At 43.1% G+C, this 23,088-nt stretch overlaps 1 protein-coding gene across 1 annotated transcript in view; it reads left to right on the forward strand.

The window, feature by feature from the left end:
- The window catches only part of CLCF1 (cardiotrophin like cytokine factor 1), a 29,799-nt gene extending 21,629 nt beyond the window's left edge, over positions 1 to 8,170 (forward strand). The window contains exon 4 of the mRNA XM_089523065.1: positions 6,457 to 8,170. Within this exon, the coding sequence (XP_089379191.1) occupies positions 6,457 to 6,945 (489 nt within the window). The 3' untranslated portion in view covers positions 6,946 to 8,170. The remainder of the gene's footprint in view (positions 1 to 6,456) is intronic.
- The last annotated feature ends 14,918 nt before the right edge of the window (positions 8,171 to 23,088 follow it).

Here is a 23,088-nt window from a genome sequence, read left to right on the forward strand (position 1 = left end):
AACAGGATGCTCCCATCAATATCATGCAATAATGCGAGGATTATCATATGACGCCATCAAAGTGGCACTAGAATTCCTCTTTATTCATAGGATAATCACAAGATAATTGCAACATCATGAAACATAGCGTGATAATCTTTGCATTATTGTGTGATATTGATAGGAGCATCTTGCTATGCTCTTGTCTTTTTTTGCCCATGCGATAAAGTCCTATGTGTGTATAGTGGACCCTTAGTATCCTCTGGGATTTGGTTCCAGGAGCCTCCATGGATACCAAAATCCATGAATGCTCAAGTCTCATTAAACCCAATAGTGTAGTAAAATAGTATCCCTTAAGGTTTGCTTTCTGGAATTTAAATCTTTCCAGAATATTTTCAGACTATGGATGACTGAATCCGTGGATATGGAGGGGCAGCCATATGCATGTGTATATGATACTTTTAGTGCCATGTGAGGAATTGCTTATTTATTTGACAACAGTATACTCTTTCTTAATTTAATTTAATTTAGTCCCTACTTTGTTTCTACCAGCACCGGGAAAAGGAGATACTGTACAAATAAAAGCGCACAGTAGTAAAAACACACAAACAATATATAATTAAACTAACTAGAAATGTGTGGAGCCATTGCTTTCCAAACTTTGCAAGAGAAAATTGCACACAAGGTATCAAAAGCACATTATCAAGTGCTCTCTGTTATACTTAACAATGCTACATCCATCTTCAGTCTCAGAGGAGCCCAGGTAGGCTGATGTCCTATGGAAGTAACCTCACTTTCCTTAAGATGGTATTGCATTGTCATAGTGCTTTGCAAGATTTAAGGCTCTGTTGCATAGTGCAGTCCTACTAATTGGAGAAATGCATTTTAACAACCTGATTCAGTTCTTATAGGCTGCCAAAAGATTAGGCTTTGATATAAGTTTTTAGGAGACAGTCCAGGTCTGTCAGGTTAAAGTAGAAGTTAGGGAAATGTGGACTATGGGCCACAGCTAGCCTCTAAACCTCCTTTTTCTTCTTTTTTTGGTGCTCTCTGAAGCCCTCTACCAGTTTCCTGGAGCCCCCAGAAGCCTCCATTTTTGGTGTGATTTTTTTTTTGTGATTTTCACCCCAAAAAACTTAAATACCCTCAAAAATGTAAAAATGCCCCCTCACCCTAAAGAACACCCAACTCTCCAAAATATCTCTGCATGTTTCTATGTTGTCCATTTATTATTTATTTATTTCCAGGATTTATATACTGACTTTCTCCGCAATGGGATTCAACAGTCAAATTTGTTAGTTTAAACAGTGTGACTGATATATTGTCTAATGCAGAGATTCTTTTTGATTTGGACCGTTAGGTGAGGCCCATAAGGGGGAATTAGCTTCGGTCCCCTGTGAAGTTCCCCATCAAAGGACTAATAATACAGAAGGGAAATTGAGATTATAAAGAGAAAACTCATCATCATCATCATCATCATCATCATCATCATCATCATCATCATCATCTTATCCCACCCCTCTGTGCAACACAACTGGGGCAGTTTACAAGATTAAAACATACATTCCCATATCCCACAATCCCACCCCCCAAAAACAAAACAAACAAAAGACAAACAAAAGATGAGGAAGTAGTATTGGTTTGAAGAAGACTAGTGATGGTGATGTTTTCAAAGAGCGGGAAATATAGCAACTAGGCAAGAAGAAAAAGGAGATGTTTACATGTGTGTGTGTGTGTGTGTGTGTGTGTGTGTGTGGCTTCAAGTTGCTTGTCAACTTATGGTGACCCCCATGAATTTCATAGTGTTTTCCTACTCAAGGAATACTCGCAGGTGGTTTTGCCATTTCCTTCCTCTGAAATATGGAAATACATTTGGTATTTCTTGGCAGTCTTCCATCCAAACCCTAACCAGGGTTGACCTTGCTTAGCTTCCAAGATCAGATGGGATCTGGTGCTCCTTTAGGGACCTCTACATTGGCTACATGCCCAATGGCTAGGAATTCACAGAAATAGGACACAACATTGTTTTGAAAATCCTGCAGTTTTTTGTGGAGGCAGGGACAGCAGCCAGCCCACTTGTTGAATAAAGGAAGACAACCTGAATTTTGCAAACAAATTGCCCCGTTTTAGAGGGAACAAGTTATTACTGATGGAACTAGCACAGCAAGTACAGGCAATCCTGGAGGGCTGGGTCTCATTTCCAAATCCCCAGCTTCTTCATGCGCTATATCAGCCCCTCCTTCTGAAATCAGAAGGGATTGGAAGACCACTCCCAGGGTTTTTTGTTTTTTTTTAAAAGTGGATTTGGATTTTAAACAAAGAAGGGAATCACATTATCTGCAGGTTCCAAAGGTGCTGTTATCCCCCACAGAATATTTATTTGGGAATAGGTGATAAGGACTACAGTCATGGCCCTCTAGCAGAGGAACTGGGTCAGTGAGTGATGGACAGATGTTTTATGGTGGTTCAAGAAGGCAGAGATTAAGCACTGGGAGGGCTATATAGCCTGCTATCCGGAGTGCTGGAAACAGCTTTCTTCACTCACATAGGCCATCATCACCTTAAACTGTAGAAAGCATAGTCTCCCTCCACACTAGAACACACAGCCATTAGGATTTTGTTATTTTGTTCTAATCCCCTTGCCTTCTGTCTTTCTGGATGGTTGTCTCCTTACCTACTGCTTTCCCTGAAGCATGTTAGCATTTGCTGGTGCGTAATGATTGGCAACTAAGCAGTTCAGCAGGAGGGAAAATACACACACATGTGTACACATGCACACTGCCACATAACCACAGGGGCTCTGTATCTCACAAGGAAGGAAACCAGTTAATTCTTCTGCTTTGCTCTTTTCTCCTTGAGGGGTGTTGTAAAATTTCTGCCAAGGGATTTCTACTGAAGCAGAGCTGCTCCCATATGTGGCAATGTGAGCAGTGGGTAAAAAAAAGGATATTCAGGGGGGTGGTGGGAGGAAATATATTGTCTTCACACATCTAAAAGACATTAGTGTAACATCCACATAGGTTTTACTTAGGGATTGCTGTTTAAGCACATTGAATCCCTGCAGTGTATCAGTATGTACCACATTGCTTTCAACCTGAAAAATTCCTTCCTTATTGTTCTCTGACAAGGATGATTGTGGGATGTGGGTAAGCAATACAGTCTGCACAAAGTGGGAGATTCATACACAGAATTTTGCACTATCTTTCTCATCTACCATCTTTTTGCACAAGTTATACTTGAGTCCTGCTCACATTGATGTAGTAAGTAAAACTCCCATGTAGAGCTTGAAAAGCTACCTATGGTCTACAACTTCCAGAATTCTGAAAGTTGTAATCTAGGAAAGGTGACTTCACCTTTTTCACTCTGCTCCCATATTAAGAATGTAAAATTAAATCAAAACCCTTTGTGAATTCCTACTCTGCTATTCACAGCTCTCCATGCTATTTCTTCTTAGATCTCTTCACTCCATGTTTTTAATGCCACAAATAGGCAGAAAGATTTGTAGAATTTTTTGCATCAGATGCCCAAACAACTTGACCTAGCATACTGCATGACCTTGATATGGAAGATTGGGGGGAGGGGGGATATGTTGTTGTTTTACTTTGGCCAGCAAAGGCTAGGACCCTGGAAAACCAGGAATATTTGAGCAAGGTCCCTCAGTTGTCTGAGGTGTCCCACTCTGAAGAAAGCCCCCCCCTCCAAGGCAAAAGTGAATAAGGAAAGCCTTTGCACAATGGAGGTTAATTGTTGGAAACTCCCATTCCTGTGCATCCACCAACATCTGGCTGCCTTGCACCATCTTGCTTTCCTTGCTCCTACTGCCCTGCAAACTCCATCAGTATTAAAGATGTAAAATATCCTTTCCCTCTCATCCCCCCCCCCCTCTTTCCCCTGCTGGTCTCATGCTGTTGGCCACATCCCAGCCTGCTCTGTGAGTTGGTTTCTGCTGGTGTGCATTTGTTCTTTAAAGAGAGAACCGTCTCTACTTGTCCCCAGGCGACATGGAGGAAATTAATTTGTCTCCTGAGCTTGTCAGATTGTTCACACACCCTCAGGCTTTGACACACCTCCCTTCCGCTCTATGCTTCACCCCACCCGCTTACCCCACTGCCTGGGCAATCCTGCTGTCCCGCAGGGCACTAGTGCTGGCAGGGGGTGGGGAATCCCAAGAACGTAGATCAGTAAGGCAGGCAGGTGTTAATAAAGTGTGTGTGTAAGCATGTATATGTGTATGAGAAAGTTTAGGGGGAAGCAGGGATCTCTCAACCGACACACACAAGGGATGCCACTGATTAACAAGGAGATCCTAGCATGTCAGTGGATATGTGGATATCTGTGAACAGGCCTGCACTTGTCTACACATGGGCATGCCAGCAAGTGGATGCATGTGTGTACCCCTGCATGTATATCAAGCTTATATAATAATAATAATAATAATAATAATAATAATAATAATATTTATTTGCACCTCGCCTCTCCCTGTATTGGATCGAGGCGGGTAACAACAAACAAAAACAATAAAATCAAACATGACTATCAATCTCCCTCCCACTCTAAAATACCATTAAAAACAATTCCCAATAAAATGGTTAATATAAAATGAGATCAAAGTCTGGTGGCTACCGCTAAACAAATGGAGGGGAAATTCTAAGGAGATCAGTTTGGGAAGGCCTGCTGGAAGAGATCTGTTTTATTGCCTTCTTAAAGACCTCCAAAGATGTTAGATGGCGGATCTCATCCGGCAGGTCATTCCAGATTTTTGGACCGGCAACAGAGAATGACCTCTGGGAAGTCGTCTTCACTCTAGTTCTCTCTAATTGCAGTAGGTTCTTCCCAGAGGACCTGAGAGTGTGGGAAGGATTGTATGGGAGGAGGCGTTCCCTCAGGTAAGCTGGACCCAAGCCATGCAGGGCTTTGTAGGTAATAGCCAACACCTTATACTGTGCCCGGAAGCTAATGGGCAGCCAGTGTAGGAATTTTAAGATAGGTGTAATAGAATCAAATTTGGAATTCCCTGTCACCAATCTGGCTGCCATATTTTGGACCAGCTGCAGCTTCTGAATGTGCATGAGGGTTGCCCCATGTACAGTAGAACACATTGCAGAAATCGAGACAAGAGGCTACCAGTGAATGTACAACCGTTTCTAGGTTTTCCCGTTCCAGGAAGGGTCATAGCTGGCGAATCAGCCGAAGCTGATAATGGGCGCTCCTGGCTGTTGCATCCACCTGGGATGACAGCTGAAGCGATGAGTCCAGGAGCACCCCCAAGCTACGGACACAGTCCTTTAGAGGAAGTGTGACCCCCATCCAGAACTGGAGAGCTTATCACCATACCTGGATTGGGATTGCCTATAGCGAGTACCTCCGTTTTATTTGGATTCAATGCGAGGTGCAGCTGTTTCTGCTCATTCAGTATGCACTCATGCCTAGCAGTTTGCTGTGTATCTTTTTTTAAAATAATCTTTATTAAATTTTACATTATATACAGAAATGAAAATGAAATAAAATAGAAAGATAGAAAATAACCATTTGCTTTTGTCTTCTTATTTCCCTTTACCCCCCACTCCACTCCCTTTATTAACTATGTAAATACAAACTTAACAGCTGTGCTAATATATTCCTCAATTGACATTTAAATTGATATGGCTACTATTCCTTCACAACACCATAACTTTGTGTTTAAATAAATGCATATGCTCTTGAAACAATAATAATAATAATAATAATAATAATAAATCTTTATTTTTATACCGCTTTTCCTTGGAGATCAAAGCGGTTCACAGGCGAATACAGATGTAAACACATCATATTACAGCATAATATACAATAAAAAAGATTGCCTTTTTATCAAAAACGTGTTGTAACAATCTGGTATTCTTCCAATTTGTCTCAAAGTAATTAGATAATAAAAAGAAAAACAGTGATAGTTAAAATAAGACTTATTAAGAAATTCCTTTTAAACTGACCATCTGTCTTTACAAAATTTTATTAACGGGTCCCAGATCTGATTTGCTTCTTCTATTCCATCTCTTAGCTTCATTGTAATTTTATCCATCTCCACTATTTCCAAAGCTTTATATAACGAAGTATCCACTGTCGGGACTTCATCATTTCTCCAAGCTTTGGCTAGGGAGATCCTTGCAGCTGTTATTAAGTACAAAGTCGGTTTTAAATTCTGTCTTAGCTGTGTATCTTTAAGGTATTGACATAGCTTTTTGTGGGGTTTTTCGGACCCATGTTCTAGAAGAGAAAAAAACCACAAAAAACTATGGATGTCAGCCATGAAAGCCTTCAACTTCATATTAACATGGCTTTTTGCTTTTTTCATATACCCCACTGTGTGAGAGAGTGTGAGGTGGAGGATAAGCCTGTGGGGAGTGAGGGCTGAGCAGAATATGGTATAAGAAAATGGACAGCCCCTGTGCAAGTGAGCCCCTGTTGAAGTGAGAGTGACATTCTCTTCTCTTTCCTTTCCAGCTCAACTATTTAGGGCCACCTTTCAATGAGCCGGACTTTGACCCTCCTCGGATAATTGGGGCGCAAGCTGTGCCAAGTGCCACCGTGGACATAAAAGAGTGGCACAGCCTAAATGACAATGCACGGCTAGCAGCCAATTACCAGGCGTACAGCCATCTGCTGCGTCACCTGAGGACCATGGATGGAGCAGCTCCGGCTGCTGTGCCAACTTTGCACCACAGCCTAGCTCACTTCCGTGCCAGTCTGCAAGGGCTGTTGGGCTCTATTGGTGCCATCATGGCATCCCTGGGCTACTCGCTTCCCACTCCAGAGCCCCCACCTGTTACGCCTAAACCTGCTTCTCCTAACTTCCTGCGCAAGATGGATGACTTCTGGCTGCTTAAAGAGCTGCAGACCTGGCTGTGGCGCTCAGCCAAGGACTTCAACAGGCTGCGAAAGAGGGTGCCACCTTCTGCTGTTATGCTGCACCTGGACAGCAGGGGCTTCTGACCCTTGCCCATCACCACTCTATCTTCACCTCATCCACTGTCCTCATAACTGTTGCTCAAGGCCTAGAGGTTTTCAAAAGATCTGAATCCCTACAACATCATCCCCACCTAATGACACACAAACACACAACAGTTTCGAAAACTGTAACACCCTCCCCCCCCCCCCCACTCCTACCCTCTCATGGTGCTGCACTGCTCTCTGTTAAGAAGCTGTACCTTAAGGTGAGCAAACCCATTCCACCAACCCTTTCTCTTTTGTTCTTTCTTCCCTCCTCCTTCTGGATGTCCTATATTTCCTCACACACTTCCCAGAGGGGGCCATTAATTTCTTTAGAAGGAAAGGAAGAACCTTATTCCCTCCTCCCACCTCAGTGATGAGCAATAAAGCCCTGGCTGCAGGGCAGCTAACATCTGGCAGCCTCCACCTCTGACATTCAGCTCTCCTTGAATTTGGCACTCTCTCTCTCTCTCCCTCTCTCTCTCTTTCTCCTCCCTGCCCACCCCTCATCCCAGAGCCTGGTTCCTGCATTCTCTCTTTCTCTCTCAGTCTCTCTCTTTAAAGGGCTATGCCAATTAGGAGCTTGGAAAGGGCTTTACTGATCAAGCAGTTTTGTGGGAAGGCCAACTTGTTCAAGATGATGCTTAAGCTGGCCTTCTAGTTAAGCCATAAACTCTTAACCAGGAAGGCCGCTCAACAGGAGGTGGTAACACGAGGCACAAAACATAAGGGGGCATGATTAAGTGCAGGCAGTGGTGGTGATTTCCCCCTCAGACTTTTTCCTTTCCCTCCTCAAACCCCCTCCCCATCTCCACAACTCCAACCACAAGTGGCCAAGTTAAAAAGCCTTCCCTCTCTAGCTGTTCACTCATGCCATATTCATTGAAGTCAAGGGCTACAACATTATACCGGGGCCATCATCCAAGCCAGCCCCAACGGGGGTTACCGCCTGCCTATACCTCTCCTCACAATGCTGTAGCAGGTGGGCCTGGTGAGGCTGTGCAATTTACACTGTCACCAGGAGGGGAGGAAAAGGAGGAGAAACCACCACAAGACCCCATCCTTATTCTGCCCCACCTCCGCTCTGTCCCCTTCCCCTTCTCTTCCTCCTCCCCCCCTACTGTCAGGTTGTGTTATTCTCAGTTTGTCTGTATTAATATTTATTTATTTTCAGATGTTATTTATTAGATTGTATTTATTGCAGAATTTCTATTCTTGTATTAACAAATAAAAGGCTTTCTCCAGAAGTTGCATTAGCTTTATTTTAATCATGTCGAGGTATCATTCAGGGAAATTCCTTGTTATGCTAGGTAGCTAAAAAGCCAATGTGATTCTAGGCTGCATCACTAGAAGCATAGTGTCTAGATCAAGGGAAGTACAGTAATAGTGCCACTCTATTCTGCTTTGGTCAGACCTCACCTGGAATAGTGTGTCCACTTCTGGGCACCACAATTCAAAAATGCTGTAGAGAAGCTGGAGTGTATTCAGAGAAGGGTGACCAAAACGATGAAGGGTCTGGAAACCATGTCCTATGAGGAGAAATTTAGGGAGCTGGGTATGTTTAATCTGGGGAAGAGATAGTTCAGAAGTGATATGCTAGCCCTGTTTAAGTATTTGAAGGGGTGTCATACTAAGGATGGAGCAAGCTTGTTTTCTGCTGCTCCAGAGAATAGGTCCTGGAGCAATGGATTCTGTGTTTTTGCTTGCCAGAGGGTTGGACTGGATGACCTTTGTGGTCTCTTCCAAGTCTCTGATTCTATGGCCCGGTACATACCTCTATGAAGCCAATTCTAGGGTTCAGGAGCGTGCAGCACCCACACGCCCCCAAACCCTAGGACGTACAGGCAGCACCATGATTGCGTGGCCCCGCCCACATGGGGCGTGCATCTATGAAGCAAGCGCTGCACAGCTTCTGTATGTCACTGCACTGTGCTTGTATCACTGATGCACCATAGTGCGCTAATGGTGCACTCATGGCATTAGGCGCACACTCCTAAACCTGTTTTTTTTTTTTAGTTCTTTTAGGTTCGGAGGGACGCTGCGCGGTTTGGCTGCTGTGGTGTCCCTTGGGAGCAGAAAGGGGTGGCTGCAGACTGCCCTTTCAGGGCGGTCTGTACAGCCCTTATGATTCTATGATATATTTATTTATGTTTTTTATATGTCACCTTTCTCCCAAAATGGAATTCAAGGCAGCTTACAATAAATTAAAAATATAAAAACAAAAACATTAATTACAAAAGTTAAAAAAAATAATGAACTAAAACTAAGATTAAAACATAAGTTAAAAACAGCATTGTTAAAACCATTTTAAAAAGTAAAGAACTATTAAAGCATTAAAACAGTACCCCACATTACACTAGTAAAATTCACCCATCAAAAGCCTGCCTACATAAAAAAATGTCTTTGGCTGCTGGTGATAAGAAAGCACTGAGGGGGCTGACCTGACCTCCTGTGGAGCCAAACCCATTCTCTTTCTCTCTTTCATTCTCTGCACTTGCCTCAAGGAATTTCCAGAGAGATAGCCTAATTTGGCTGTTGAGGCAATAGCCAATAAAGGCTGAGATCTTGAATTGTCAGACATAAACATGAACTCTATCATCATAGGTATATCTAATAATGACATCCCCCAGACTCACCTTTTCAGCCTGGCTGCTGCAGGTCAGACTAGGGGGAACTAACATCTGCTATGCTCTTCTGCTCATGGAGTGTGTTGAGAATAGGCAGCTGGGAGAATCCCTTGGGGTCCTGCCACAACTGCTTGTCTTAATGCCACAAGAGCACTCTAGACTTCATTTCCCAGTGCTCTGAATTGCAGTGCCTGGGTAACCCTTCTGTTGGGGCTCTACCACACTGGTAAAATGTTTTTTTGTTTTTGTTTTTGAATCACATTTGGTTGGTAAGAATCGTAAATGTGAATCCATAACAGTTATCAGATTGCAAGTCCAGTTTACAATCTTCTAACTAATGAACAGGATACCAGCCACAATGTTATGGCAACCAGAGGATAACACACTGATGATGGCATATGGTTCGGTCGATTAGAATGTATTTCATGTATCTGATGAAGCAGACTCCATCCAAAAAAGCTTATGTTGCAATAAAAGTGCTCAGCTTGTTGGGGGCAATTCTCTTACAGATTGTAAACCACTTAGAGAGTGCTGAGTCCACTATTAAACATTGCACTACAACAAAAATCAACAGGTGATTTCCACCAGCACCAGAATGAACTATAATGATGGGATGGGGTGGGGAATTACCTCCTGATTGCATTAGTTGCAGCTACTAAAGGTATGGAGCCTCTCTGCCCATAAAAAGGTGACAATCTTATTCTGGCTCAGCTCTCCCAAGCAGATTTGCTAAGATGTTGTCCTGTCCACAGGAGACAGTAGCAGAGGAAATTGCTGCAGAGGCAGCTGACTATATATCAGGTTCAGAACAGAGCAGCACAAGTGGATATGGTCTCCCGTTTAGTCTGAACTTGGAAAAGTTACTTTTTTGGGGAATATAACTCTTGGAATACCCCAGCCCAAACTAGCATCAGTAATCAATATACAGTAATTCTCCCTCTTCAGTCTTTGATTTCTCTTCATACTTTAAGCTGTCAACCAGGGGCTGTGATAAAGCAAAAGATAAATGCCTACATCAATGAAAAAGGATATTCTGATCCTCCCCAGTGATCATTTAAAACAGGAGAGAGGGAGAGCAACATAAACACAAGACCATACTGATTTATGTGTAAATCTCACTAGGGCCAATGAAGTTGCATTCTAGGTAATACTGGACTAGCTGCCTTAAAATATTTAAAGCATCTCAGCAGTTCTGGCCCAACATGCTGCCTAAGGCAGAATAGAAAATGGTATTCCTCACCCACCCACGTCAAGGCACACAGTACCCAAAACCCGCCAAGTTATTTTGGCACCAGAGGTAAAAAAATCACACTATAACAGCAAATTAAGTAACCAAGAATTTGCTGCCTTTTCATGGCTCCACAAATCTACCCCCTGAGGTGGCTGTTTCTCTTTGCCTAATGGTAAGGCTGACACTGCATTCAGATGTACAATCAACATTCTGGAGTTATGTGAATGAAGTTGGTGCTCCCATTCACCTCTCTCCACATGCTCATGGATTCAAGCAATTACTTCTGTCTTTCAAACTGCATTTTGTATTTCCATTCAAATTAGTATACAACAATTATAACACCTTGACATCATTTTAACTGTCATGGGCTACATCCTGTGGAATCCTGGGATTTGTGGTTTCGTGAGGCACTAAAACTTTCTGGCAGCAAACTAGATTTCTCTGCCAGAGTGCTCTAATATCTAACCAAACCACCAGGAGTCCATAAGATGGAGCCATATCAGTTAAAGTGGTATCAAGGTGCTGTCTTTGTGTAATGCTCACCCCTATCCTAAATGCATGGTTGAGGTGAGAGATTAACCAGTAGCTTTTTTGGGATAGCTGAAACCTATACTATACACTACATTTACACTATTCAGCTGTAGCACCATGATATTATTTTAACTGCCATGGCCCCATGCTATGGAATCCTGGGCTTTGTAGTTTGGTCAGAGGCACCAGAGGAGCTCTCCAGCTGAGTAGTCTAAATCCCAGGATCTCACGGAGGAAATCATAACAGAGTGAAATCACACTGCTATAATTGTGTAGTGTGAAGAGTCATTTGAATTTCCTGGCTTGCTGAACAAGAGCTGATTGTTAATCTAGAATCAGTTTACCCCCCACTTCTCACTTCGTGAGGAGCAAGAAAAGCAAACACCTACAGAGCAACAGCTTTATATCACAAGGGAGAAAATGAGGCACATTGAAAGACCAAGGATCTTATCGGCTGGCTATGTATCTTTTATAGTCTATGTGTTTTATAGTCTACTAGTTGAAGGCATCTTCAGTCCGAATGGCTATATAGTTTAGAAGCAGCAGTTTCCGAACTTTGGTTCTCCAGTTGTTTAGGTTTTCATCTCCCAGAATAACTGACTGTTGGCCAAGCTGGCTAGGGCTTCTGGGAGCTGAAGTCCAAGAAGGCATCTACACTGTAGAAATAATGTGGTTTGACATCACTTTAAGTGCTGTATCTCAGTCCTATGGAATCCTGGGATTTGTAGTTTTACAAGGTCCTTAGCCTTCACTGCTAAAGAGTGCTGGTGCCTCATAAAACTACAAATCCCAGCATTCTGTAGGATGGAGCCATGGCAGTTAACGTGGTTTCAAACTGCATTGTTTTGAGTTTGACAGTGCAGATGCATCTGAAAACACCTGGAGGACCAAAGTTTGGGAATCAGTGGTTTATAGGTATGAAACTGTATGAAGGGAGAACAGAAACCTTGAAGTTGCCACCAGCAGTTAGCACTAAGACAGCAGTCACCTCAATCACACCAGAGTCACCTCTGTCATTCAACTGTATCACAATCTTCCCCACTGTGGAGAACTGTATTCTCATTGTCATGATGTACTGTCAACTCATTTTCAACATATGGCAACTCTAAGGTAACCTATCATCCGGTTCACTTGGCAATGTTTGGTCAGAGGGGGTTGCCAATGCCTGTTAGTATGGAAAATCAGTATGCAAATAGATCTTGTAGCATCCTTGAGACTACTGAAAGAGATAAGTTGATAGCATTCATATACCGCTTCATACTGAAATAACAGTGTCTAAGTGGTTTACAACTGTAAGCTACCAACCTCTCTCTTTCAGTTAGTCTGAAAAGTGCAATAAGATCCCTTTTAAGTGAACAGAGTGATGGAAGATTTTGATTTTAATTAAGACAGAAAGCACTGAAACCACTTAATGCTTATTTGTGAAAATAAATGCTGATTTGACATTCTGATAATTAATGGAAATAGGTTATTGGAAGACGTTGTCAGGGATGATGGGAGTTGTTGCACTTCACCTCAGGCTGTAACTCACCACCAAGTTAATGAAGCTGAGCTGATCAGTTTTGGCCAGTGGTTATTGCTTTCTTCCAAAGCAGCAGAGTTTCTGAGAATAAGCTGAAGACCCTGACAAACCTCTTCAGGCTTTCTCACTCTTCTTCTTCTGATGTCTCCAACACCATCAGGATTTGCTGACTCTTGTTGTTTTCACTCAAGACACCAAACGACTTTGTAGTCTTAAACAAAAGTACTATTTTATTCTACTATACACTATATACAGTTACAATTCTTGCTCTCAGAATATGCCCAACTATCCTACCACAATTCTACCAATCAACCACAACAATCCACAACAACCAGCATCACATTAACAAAACTGGCAATTATTATAGCTATTGTTAGCTGCCACCCACTGGGTGTGTACATTCACATGATTGGTTGACTTTGTTCACCCCAGACTCAAGTCCAACCCATGAATATGATCTGATTATCTTGTCCATGAAACAAGTCTCAGGTGTTGCCAATATTCATTCCAAAATTTGTCCTTGGCTCCCAAGACTTCCAAATTAGATCACCTTTTACACCTGTGTGATTTCTCTGTCTATACATGCTTAGTCATTTTGCTTCTCACATACATATTTTATTTCTATAACTGCATATCCCATGTTGCATTTCTTGACAGACGTGTACTGTTATAGTGGTAGGTAATGATGCTATAAATCATTGCATGCATTTATGACCCCCAAAAGGAAGATTGGGAGTCATATTTTCCCCCTTCTTTGTTGCTTTCATTTTTTTATTTTGCATTTCCCCTTTTTGTTTTGTATTTCTTTTCTTTTTCTTTTTAACTTCTGTAAACTTTATTGCAGCTTCTTAAACAAACAAACAAACAAACAAATAAATAAAGTGGACTGCTAAAAAGACAAATACAGTAAATGGCTCCTAGAGCAAATCAAGCCTCAACTCTCCCTGGAAGCCAAAATGATTAAACTTAGACTGTTGTACTTTGGCCATATTATGAGAAGACATGATCACTAGAAAAACCATTAATGCTTGACAAGGTAGAAGGCATCAGGAAAAGAGGAAGACCACTTTCCAGATGGAGAGACTCAATCAAGGAAGCCATGGTCCTGAGTTTGCAGGAGCTCTGCAGGGCAGTTGGCAATAGGGTGACTTGGAGATCTCTCATTCATGGGGTTGCCCTTAGTCAAAGTTAACTTGACAGCAGTTCATATCAACAATGTTAGCAAACAGGCCTAAATAACTTAAAGGGACCAGATCCCCTGGTCTGATCTTTGAAGCTATGCAGGGTCAGCTATGGTTACCACTTGGATGGGAGACTGCCAATGAATACCACATGCCTCAAGCTATATTTCAGAGGAAGGAATTGGCAAAACCACCTTTCAGTATTCCTTGCTTTTAAAAAACCATGAGCTATTAATGAAATTGCCAGACATACATAAACATGTTAGCAATGACCAGTTTTAATGATTATCTGTATCCTCTTTGATGATACCTTTCCATTTCCTTTCCCTTTCTTTTCTTAGCTATGCATAAGTGGTCATTCCATTTATAAACACACTGTTAATGCTAATCTATAAAGAGAATCCAGCACTGTGGCGGGATACATACCGCCATTTAGTACGTCTTCTATACGTACTAGGGTTAGGAAGGGGCGGTGCTTCCGCACCCCCCTAACCCTAGTACGTATAGAATACGTACAAGATGGCGGCGCCCCTTCCACATGGGCGCCGCCATCTTTGCGTATCGGACGCTGAGCGTCCGTACGCGTCGCGCCGCTTGTGACGTAGCGAGCGCGCCCCTGGCGCCTCGCTACGTCGCAAACGCGACGAAAAAAGAAGCTCCATTTTGGAGCTTCTTTTTCGGTCCGCGCGGGAGTCGGGCCGTGTGAAGGCTCCGGCTCCCCCGCGGACCTACTGGCGGTGGCGGCAGAGCGCCGCAAAGTGGCGGTATGTACCCCGCCCAGGTCACTGTTTCACTGCAAGACCTTGGGAAACAGAATGGTTCACATACCACAACAGCTTGCCACAGATGCCCAGGTATATTACACTGAAGGGAACTAAAAGGAATGCAATATGGTGAAGAAGAACAAACAGACAAGGACCACTCCACTATATGATTCAGCACAGCTTTAAAAAGACAAGGAAAATCTCTTGGTGGGCTTGGCTACTTTAAGCCAGGGACAATTGTGATATTGTCTCTTGCCCTCAGCCCATTCCAATTAAATTATGGCACATACTGATCCTCCCCCGCCTCTGTTGTTTCCTTTCTCAGAATTCCTGTGGGTGGTCTAAGGTAACTGTGTAGAGCACCCCTAATACCCTGCAGCTGGTTTGGTAAGCTCTTCTTTCCCAACTAGCAAGACCATGGGGACAGTGGCAACTAGCTGAAACAGGCTGCAAAACTAAGCAATGAAAAGCCAGAGACTCTAAGAGGAGAAACTGCTCAGCAGCTGTCTTTAAAATCACTACCATCATCATCATCATAACAATCAGAAGAACTAATAACCTGAGCAGCAAAGCGACTGCGCATGTTCTAGTTTCCAGCTTCATCCCTCTTGCTCTCATTATTAAACTTTATTTTGAGACCAGAGCCAGGAATACAGTCCCGGAATCCTTGTTCCAAGCACCCCCTCCTCACATCCATGCTGTAACTAGCAGGCCTCCCATACCTCACCTCTTAAAACGTGTCTTTTGTGAGACTGTAAGAAGCCAGCTTCTGTCCCTGGAGATGGATAACTAGAGGGTCTTTGTATCCTGGTTGGCTGCTTTCACCCTTTCCAGCTGTAGTGAGATCACCAAAGTGTTAAACAAGGAAAGAACAGAGACTGACCTTCTGGCCACTCTCCTATCTACTTCTTACACACACACGCAGAGCCCATAACTTCTGACAGTCAATGAAGCTGGGCTATAGTACCTCAGCTCCGATGTGCAACGCATGACCAGACACTTCCCATTGCATCTCCCTTGTCAAAGCTGCTCTTGCAAGACAAAGACTCTGCACCAGTCCTGCTTCCAGGCTTCCTGCAGCCCCTTCTTTATCCCTGGAGTCACGGGAGGAATTCTTCTGTGTCACCTGCTTTTTGGGGCAGGAGACGTTTTGTAAAAAAAATTTTGTTTATAAGCCCTTAGAGAGCTCTGGTCCCCACTGAGGCAGTCTTTCCCATGCAACTCTCTCCTCGTTCACATTGTTTACTTTCTTACCTATATCTGGTCCTACATGGCTGTACTTCCTCCAGAACTCATTTCTCCAGAGATACCTACAAGCCCTTCCAGCCAAGGGAACAAATAACACCAAGGTGATACCATTTCTTCCTGTCTCTTCCTTACGCATAGATTACCTACAGACATTAACACTTTCCCCTTTCAAGACATGTCAGTACAGTAATGTCTATTTATCTTGGTTTGGCCATAAACATACCAAAAGGGTATGAATTGTTTATAAACAAGTATCTCCCTTTTCTTTCATGCTAGCCATTCATCCACCCTGTGTTGTTTGTGAAAATGTATTCCTCTACACTGCAGAAGAATGGACTACCATTGGGGCTTAAGGACTTACATGGACAAAATGCAAGAAAGCAAGAGACTGGAATGAGTTCAGTGATAATCTAATACAGCTTTCCCCAAATAAACCCCTGTCAGATGGGTTGGACCATGACTCCCATCATCCTCAGACAGCAAGCCTGGGCTATGGACTATTAGGAAAGACTGATCTAGTTTAACATCATGCTTGATAGTCAGCTCAACCTTTCTCCCAGAAGAACCCCAAAGCAAAAGGCTTTCCCAGTCATTTGTTCCCAGGAAATAGATTGCAGAGGCACAAGAACATCCCAACATCCGTGAGGGAAAGACCGCCCAAAAAGGGCAGCCTGCTGGCAGCCTAATTTCCTCTGGAGGGAAGCGGCAGCCTTCAAATCACGCAGCTTCCCTCTGCAGGACAAAGAACCCTGAAAAATCAGGTTCTTTTTCGTGCTGCAGGACTGACATAACAAGTGCACCACTGGTGTACTCATTATGTAAGTGCCACACGGTGACATGTGGATGCTGCGTGGCACTTATGTAACAATGGCAGCACCTGTGTAAATGGGACACCACCATTGTTACGGTGCGACGCCATGCTAGGGTTAGGGATCATGCGGTTGCCGTGAAGTCCCTAACCCTAAAATCGGCACCAACACTGCACATTTGTGCGATCCGTACCATGCTATGGAACTCTATTCAATTTTCAGTTTAAATTAATCAGCTTTAAAAGGAGTCTAGGCAAATGCATGGACAATAGGTCTATCAATCAATATCCATAATGAATTTGTCTAATCTTCATGGACAGCCCAAGAGTTTTTGCTGTTTGAATAAGAACAAATGCACCTCCTATACACTTGTCTCAGGCATGATGCATAGTATGCAGTGCTACATATTCAGGGGTAGCCATTTTAACCATGCAGCAAAATACAACAAAATACAAAATCCACAAAACATTGATACCTTTATTGGCCAACCAAAATGTGCAAAATATATCACACAAGGTTTTGAAGCTTCACTGACTTCTTCATCAGACAACAATCATACAGGAGGAGAAAAGTGACTATGGCCTGGTACATATGGGCGGGAAACTGTTTGAACACCAAAAACCAAAATTGTTTTTAAAAAGAAAACAATAACAGTAAACTTTCCATCTTCAAACTTCCCTTTGCAGCAAAACTTTAAATTTTTGTCAGAAGTAAAGGATCCACCACATGAAAAGTCACATTTTGCAACTTTAAAAGGGAAGTTAGGAGCCTTGGTGGCACAGTGGTTAAATGCCTGTACTGCAGCCATTCACTCAAAACCACAAGGTTGCGAGTACAAGACCACCAAAAGGCCCCAAGCTCGACTCAGGCTTGCATCCTTCCGAGGTCGCTAAAATGAGTACCCAGACTGTTGGGGGCAAATTAGCTTACTTGCTAATTAGCTTACTTGCTGTTCACCGCTATGATCTTTGGAATAGCGGTATATAAATAATAAAAAAAGTTTTAATAAAAGGGCTCCTGCATGGCAGGGGGTTGGACTAGATGGCCCTTGTTGTCTCTTCCAACTCTATGAACATCTTGAAATCTGAAGCAGGACTGAAAATTATATTACTTAATTAATATCCCACTTTTTTCCTTATATAGGATCTAACGCAGCTTCCAAAGCGGGTATTGGAAATGTGGTTTGCAATCTTTCCCTGAAACCAATGGATTGCATGCCTCTTTTTATGAGTCAAGGACTAGGGATGTGGATAGTTGGTTTATAAGGCAGGTCAAGGCCCCCAGCACAGTTCTATAAAAATGACACCCATGACTGGAACTGAGCCTAATGGCCTGCATTAGTCACTGTATACCAAAAGGTTAAAAGGAAGGCTGGAGAAAAGTTGAGGGTGAACTAGGGGTGAGTGGGGTGGGTGCGTTGATCCCTGACCTACTTGCTCAGAGCCCCTTTCTCTCAGGCCTTTGGTTGCTCCTTGTGGGATGATGATGGAGGGTGATGATTCATGGCATAGTGGATTTCTTAGTCCCAGGGGTGAGTCTGGGGCAGGGGCTGGCAATTGGCACCTCCTGCTGTCTGCCTTTGTCTCATGGAGTCTCTTGTGCTGAAAAGCAACTGACTCAGTCCTATTTGTCAGGAGGACACAAAGCCCAGGGTGGATATTTTCAGGGCCTGATGGAAACATGAAGTAGGCATTTCTACATTGCCACCTCAATTTCCACCTCAGATTGCTTTAAAAACATTGATTTAAGGAATTCCTGCTAGTCTCAGTTGGGTCTTGAGAGTAAGGGTGCAACAAGACAAGTATACCCTTCAACTGTCTTAATTTGGTAGGGATAGTCCTGATTAATCCTCCATTCTCCCACTTCTTCAGCCGTTTTTTTTTTAAATGTCCCAGTTTCTTCCTTTCTTCTCAGCTTACTTCAACTGATGAAAAAAACTGAATTCAAAGTAGAAATGTAGTTTGCACTCAATTAACTCAGAAGAAGTGAAGGAGGAGGGAATGCAGTCCTGCTCCTCCCAGCAGACTTAGGTAAAATAAAAATGCTGCAGCCTCTCCTTGTTTGTGTGTTCTTTCTCATTAATAACTTTTGCCAGCTTGACCACACTCTGATATTGCTTGGCCATATATGGCCCAGTTTTCATCTGTAAAATATTGGATGGTTTGAACATAAAAGTAGGACAAACAGTGGATTTAAGAGGAAAATTGAAAAAGCGGTGAAAGGTGCAACATTCCATTTCCCCTCAGAATCAGGCAACCTTGTATTTGCATTTCCCATTTTGAAAATTGTCAGTTCTCTGCATCATGAAGACAAAGCCCTCAGGTGAGGCCCCTCTCTGACCCAAATCCCCATTCTGCAGAGAAAGGAAAAGAAGTGGGAAACTATCTTACACATAGCATCACTCACTCAGACTGAAGGCCTAACCAGCGCAGCATTCAATAGTGTACATACAGCAGTCAACCAATTATTTTTTTTCATGTATTTAAATGTTTACATCCCACCCTGTTATCACTTCAAATTATTTCCAATAAAATCACTTCAAATAATTTTCTTCACCTTCTTCACCCTGGAAGCATAAAAGTTCTCAATGCGATCAGAGCCCCACTGAGCATGCGCAAAGATACCAATTCGAATCATTGAATCCACATGGTATGTACTGGTGTGATCATTTATTTTGCACTTGCTCCGCTTTGCCTCAGGAATGACCACAATTCCACTCTTCACGTGTGATAATTAATCACATGAATTGCCTTGGATTCGAATTGACTCTGCTTCCCCTTCCCTTCGGAATGGCTTTGGATTGGAGTTCCAATTTTCATGTGTGATAAGGTCCTCAGTCATTTTCATGGACCAGTTCAAGTTTGAAGCATCACAGCTTTTGTGGGGGTAAAAGCGACATCTTGTGGGTAGAGACAGTAGTTCATATAGTCCAAAGAAAATGTCCCCCCCCCCCCCCCCACACACACACACTGATGTTTCAACAGTGACTGAGGCAAAGAAGTTATTGAGTACTTCTGCCTTTTCCCTGTCCCTGGTTAGCATTTTGACATCTTCTCCATGCAATGGCCCTACCATTTCCTTCTTCTTCCTCTTGCTATGGACATAACAACAACAACAAAAATCCTCTTTATTGTTCTTAACCTATTTAGCAAGTCTGAGCTCATTCTGTGCTTTTGCTTTCCTGACTTTCCCCCTACACATGCTAGCTATCTGAGAAATTCTGATGAAGACCTCATGAAGTAGGTTGTGCTGAATGATGGAGATGAACAGAGTGTGGAAAACTTTTAATGGGAATGCTAAAACCTGAAGGGATGGGACAGATATGGACACAGGGTGGCCATATGACATACTAGGAGTCCAAGTAGACCACAAGTTGAACATGAGTCAACAGTGCGACGTGGCAGCTAAAAAGGCCAATGCAATTTTAGGCTGCATCAATAAAAGTATAGTGTCTAGATCAAGGGAAGTAATAGTGCCACTCTATTCTGCTCTGGTCAGGCCCGACCTGGAATATTGTGTCCAGTTCTGGTCACCACAATTTAAAAAGGATGTGGAGAAACTGGAGCATATCCAAAGGAGAGCAACTAAAATGGTGAAGGGTCTGGAAGCCATGCCCTACGAGGAATGACTTAGGGAGCTGGGGATGTTTAGCCTGGAGAAGAGAAGATTAAGACATGATATGATAGCCCTGTTTAAATATTTGAAGGGATGTCATATTGAGGAGGGAGCAAGCTAGGACCTGGAACAATGGATGCAAGCTCCAGGAAAAGAGATTCCACCTCAACATTAGGAGGAACTTCCTGACAGTAAGGGCTGTTTGACAGTGGAACACACTCCCTCTGAGTGTAGTGGAGTCTCCTTCCTTGGAGGTCTTTAAGCAGAGGCTGAATGGCCATCTGTCAGGTATGCTTTGATTGAGATTTCCTGAATGGCAGGGGGTTGGATTGGATAGCCCTTGTGGTTTCTTCCAACTCAATGATTCTATGATTCTACTTTCTCTTCCATTCTTTTACCACTATGCTTTGAAAGAGTAACTTTACGATACTGCAAAAGCAATGTATTATTAAGCAGTGGCGCGGGACAGACCGTCCAAAAGGATGGTCTCCTGGCGCCCAGCTTTGATCCGCTGGGAAGCTGCTGCCTCCAGACCATGGGACTTCCCTGGGGACCAAAAAAAACTTGCAAAAAGCGGGTTCTTCTTGCGGTGGCATTATGAAGTCACAGTGCGCCAATGGCACACTCGCACCATCACAGTGGCCCTGCAATGTGCGGATGCTAGGCATCTGTCACATAATGATGCCAGTGCCCATCTATACAGGGCACCACTATTTTGACGCCCTTGTCACGTGTGAGGGGCAAGGGGTGTCTAGAAGCGCCGCCCCTGGCATGTGATGAGGGCGCCCTATCGCGCCCGTCTAGACCGGGCCAGTGTTCTACAAATTGAAGCTGACATACTTCGGCCACATCATGAGAAGGCACGACTCATTAGAAAAGACAGTGATGCTGAGGAAGGTGGAGAGAAGTAGAAAGAGAGGAATACCTCATGCCAGATGGATAGACTCAACCAGGGAGACCATGGGCCTGAGCCTGAAGGACCTGAACAGAGAGGTAGCGGATAGGGAGGCACAGGAGTTTATCACACGTGAAAACTACAATCCAAAGCAAATCCGAAGGGAAGGTGAAGCAGAGTCAATTCAAATCCAAGGCAATTCACATGATGAATTATCTCACATGAAGAGTGGAATTGTGGTCATTCCTGAGGCAAAGCGAAGTGAGTGCAAAATAAATTATCACACCAGTACATACCATGTGGAGTCACCAATTCAAACTGGCACCCTTGCAGTTGCACAGGCTCCATGGGGCTCTGAATGCATCGTGAACCTTTGCACTTCCAGGGTAAAGAAGGGGGCCACTTCCTGGTTCCATTTTCACGTGACTGCTAGCCTCACGTGAATGATGGCTTCACATTTCTTCCTCCCTTCTATTTTCCCATCCCTGGCAGCCAAATCCAAACAGGTCCTCTGTGTCAGAGCCCCCATCAATTTCAGCCACATCTGCATCTATCCTTCTGCCTCTCCTCAAGGCTTGAGACTAGAGGCAGGGTACCCAAAGGAGAGCAAGGCACTGCAAAATATATTATTATTATTATTATTATTATTATTATTATTATTATTATTATTTTGAAGTGCCTTGTTCTCCTTTGGGTACCCTGCCTCAAGTCTTGAGGAGAGGCAGGAAATAAATTATTATTATTATTAATATTATAAAATTCTTTTACTGCAAAATAATCAGTGTAGAAGCTGCAGCTTTACTTGGAAGTAAATCCTTTGGATCTGAAGGAGACCCATTTTGGAGGAGTGCAGAAATGATCCAGTTTCCCTTATTCTCCATGCTCCCCAAAATACCACCTCCCTGAATCCAATCTACTCTCCTTCCCTTTGTAACAGTTGCCTTCCGCACTGGGGAAATAATCCAGTTTGACTCCACTTTAACTGTCCTGGCTCAGTGCTATGGAATTCTGGGAACTGAGGAGAAGCAGAAAATAAATTGTTTTTATTATTAAAGAATTATTATTATTATTATTATTATTATTAATAATAATAATAAAATTCTTTCCTGCCTCTCCTCAAGGCTAGAGGCAGGGTGCCTTGTTCTCTTTTAGGTACCCTGCCTGGAGCCTTGAGGAGAGGCAGGAAAGAAATTATTATTATTATTATTATTATTATTATTATAGAATTATTATGCAGCCTCCGTTCTTGAAGGAGTACTGGAAGCAAATGGAGCAAAATTGCAGCACTGCATCATGGGAAATTTGCCACCTTGGAGGTTTGAGAGGGTGTACCAGGACAGAAGCAAAGTTGCATTCCACACCAGACTAATTCAGTTTGAAATCGAAGTGAGCTTGGAAACAATTTTTGTGAATTCACTTGTTACCGAATTCACCTACATCAGAAGTCACTTTGGATTGGCTTTGGATCTGGCTCAGAAGTACTCCCCATAGAAAGCAATCACGTGTGATAATCTATCACATTTTAACATGAATTTGCATGGTTGGACCAGGAGTGACTTTGGACTGGAGCTGCAAAACCCGTCGTGTGATATCGTCCTTAGAGATGTCTCATTCACAGGGGAGTTTATCACACAGGAGGAATTTCTCTTAATTTTGAATGAAAAGAAAGTGGGGCCAGAACGTATTCACATGGATTCGCTAGTTCAGCGAATTTACGTGAATG

The sequence above is a fragment of the Sceloporus occidentalis genome, unplaced genomic scaffold (assembly GCF_023333645.1).
Source record: "Sceloporus occidentalis isolate IW3139 unplaced genomic scaffold, rSceOcc1.0.p SCAF_4, whole genome shotgun sequence".
Classification (NCBI taxonomy): domain Eukaryota; kingdom Metazoa; phylum Chordata; class Lepidosauria; order Squamata; family Phrynosomatidae; genus Sceloporus; species Sceloporus occidentalis.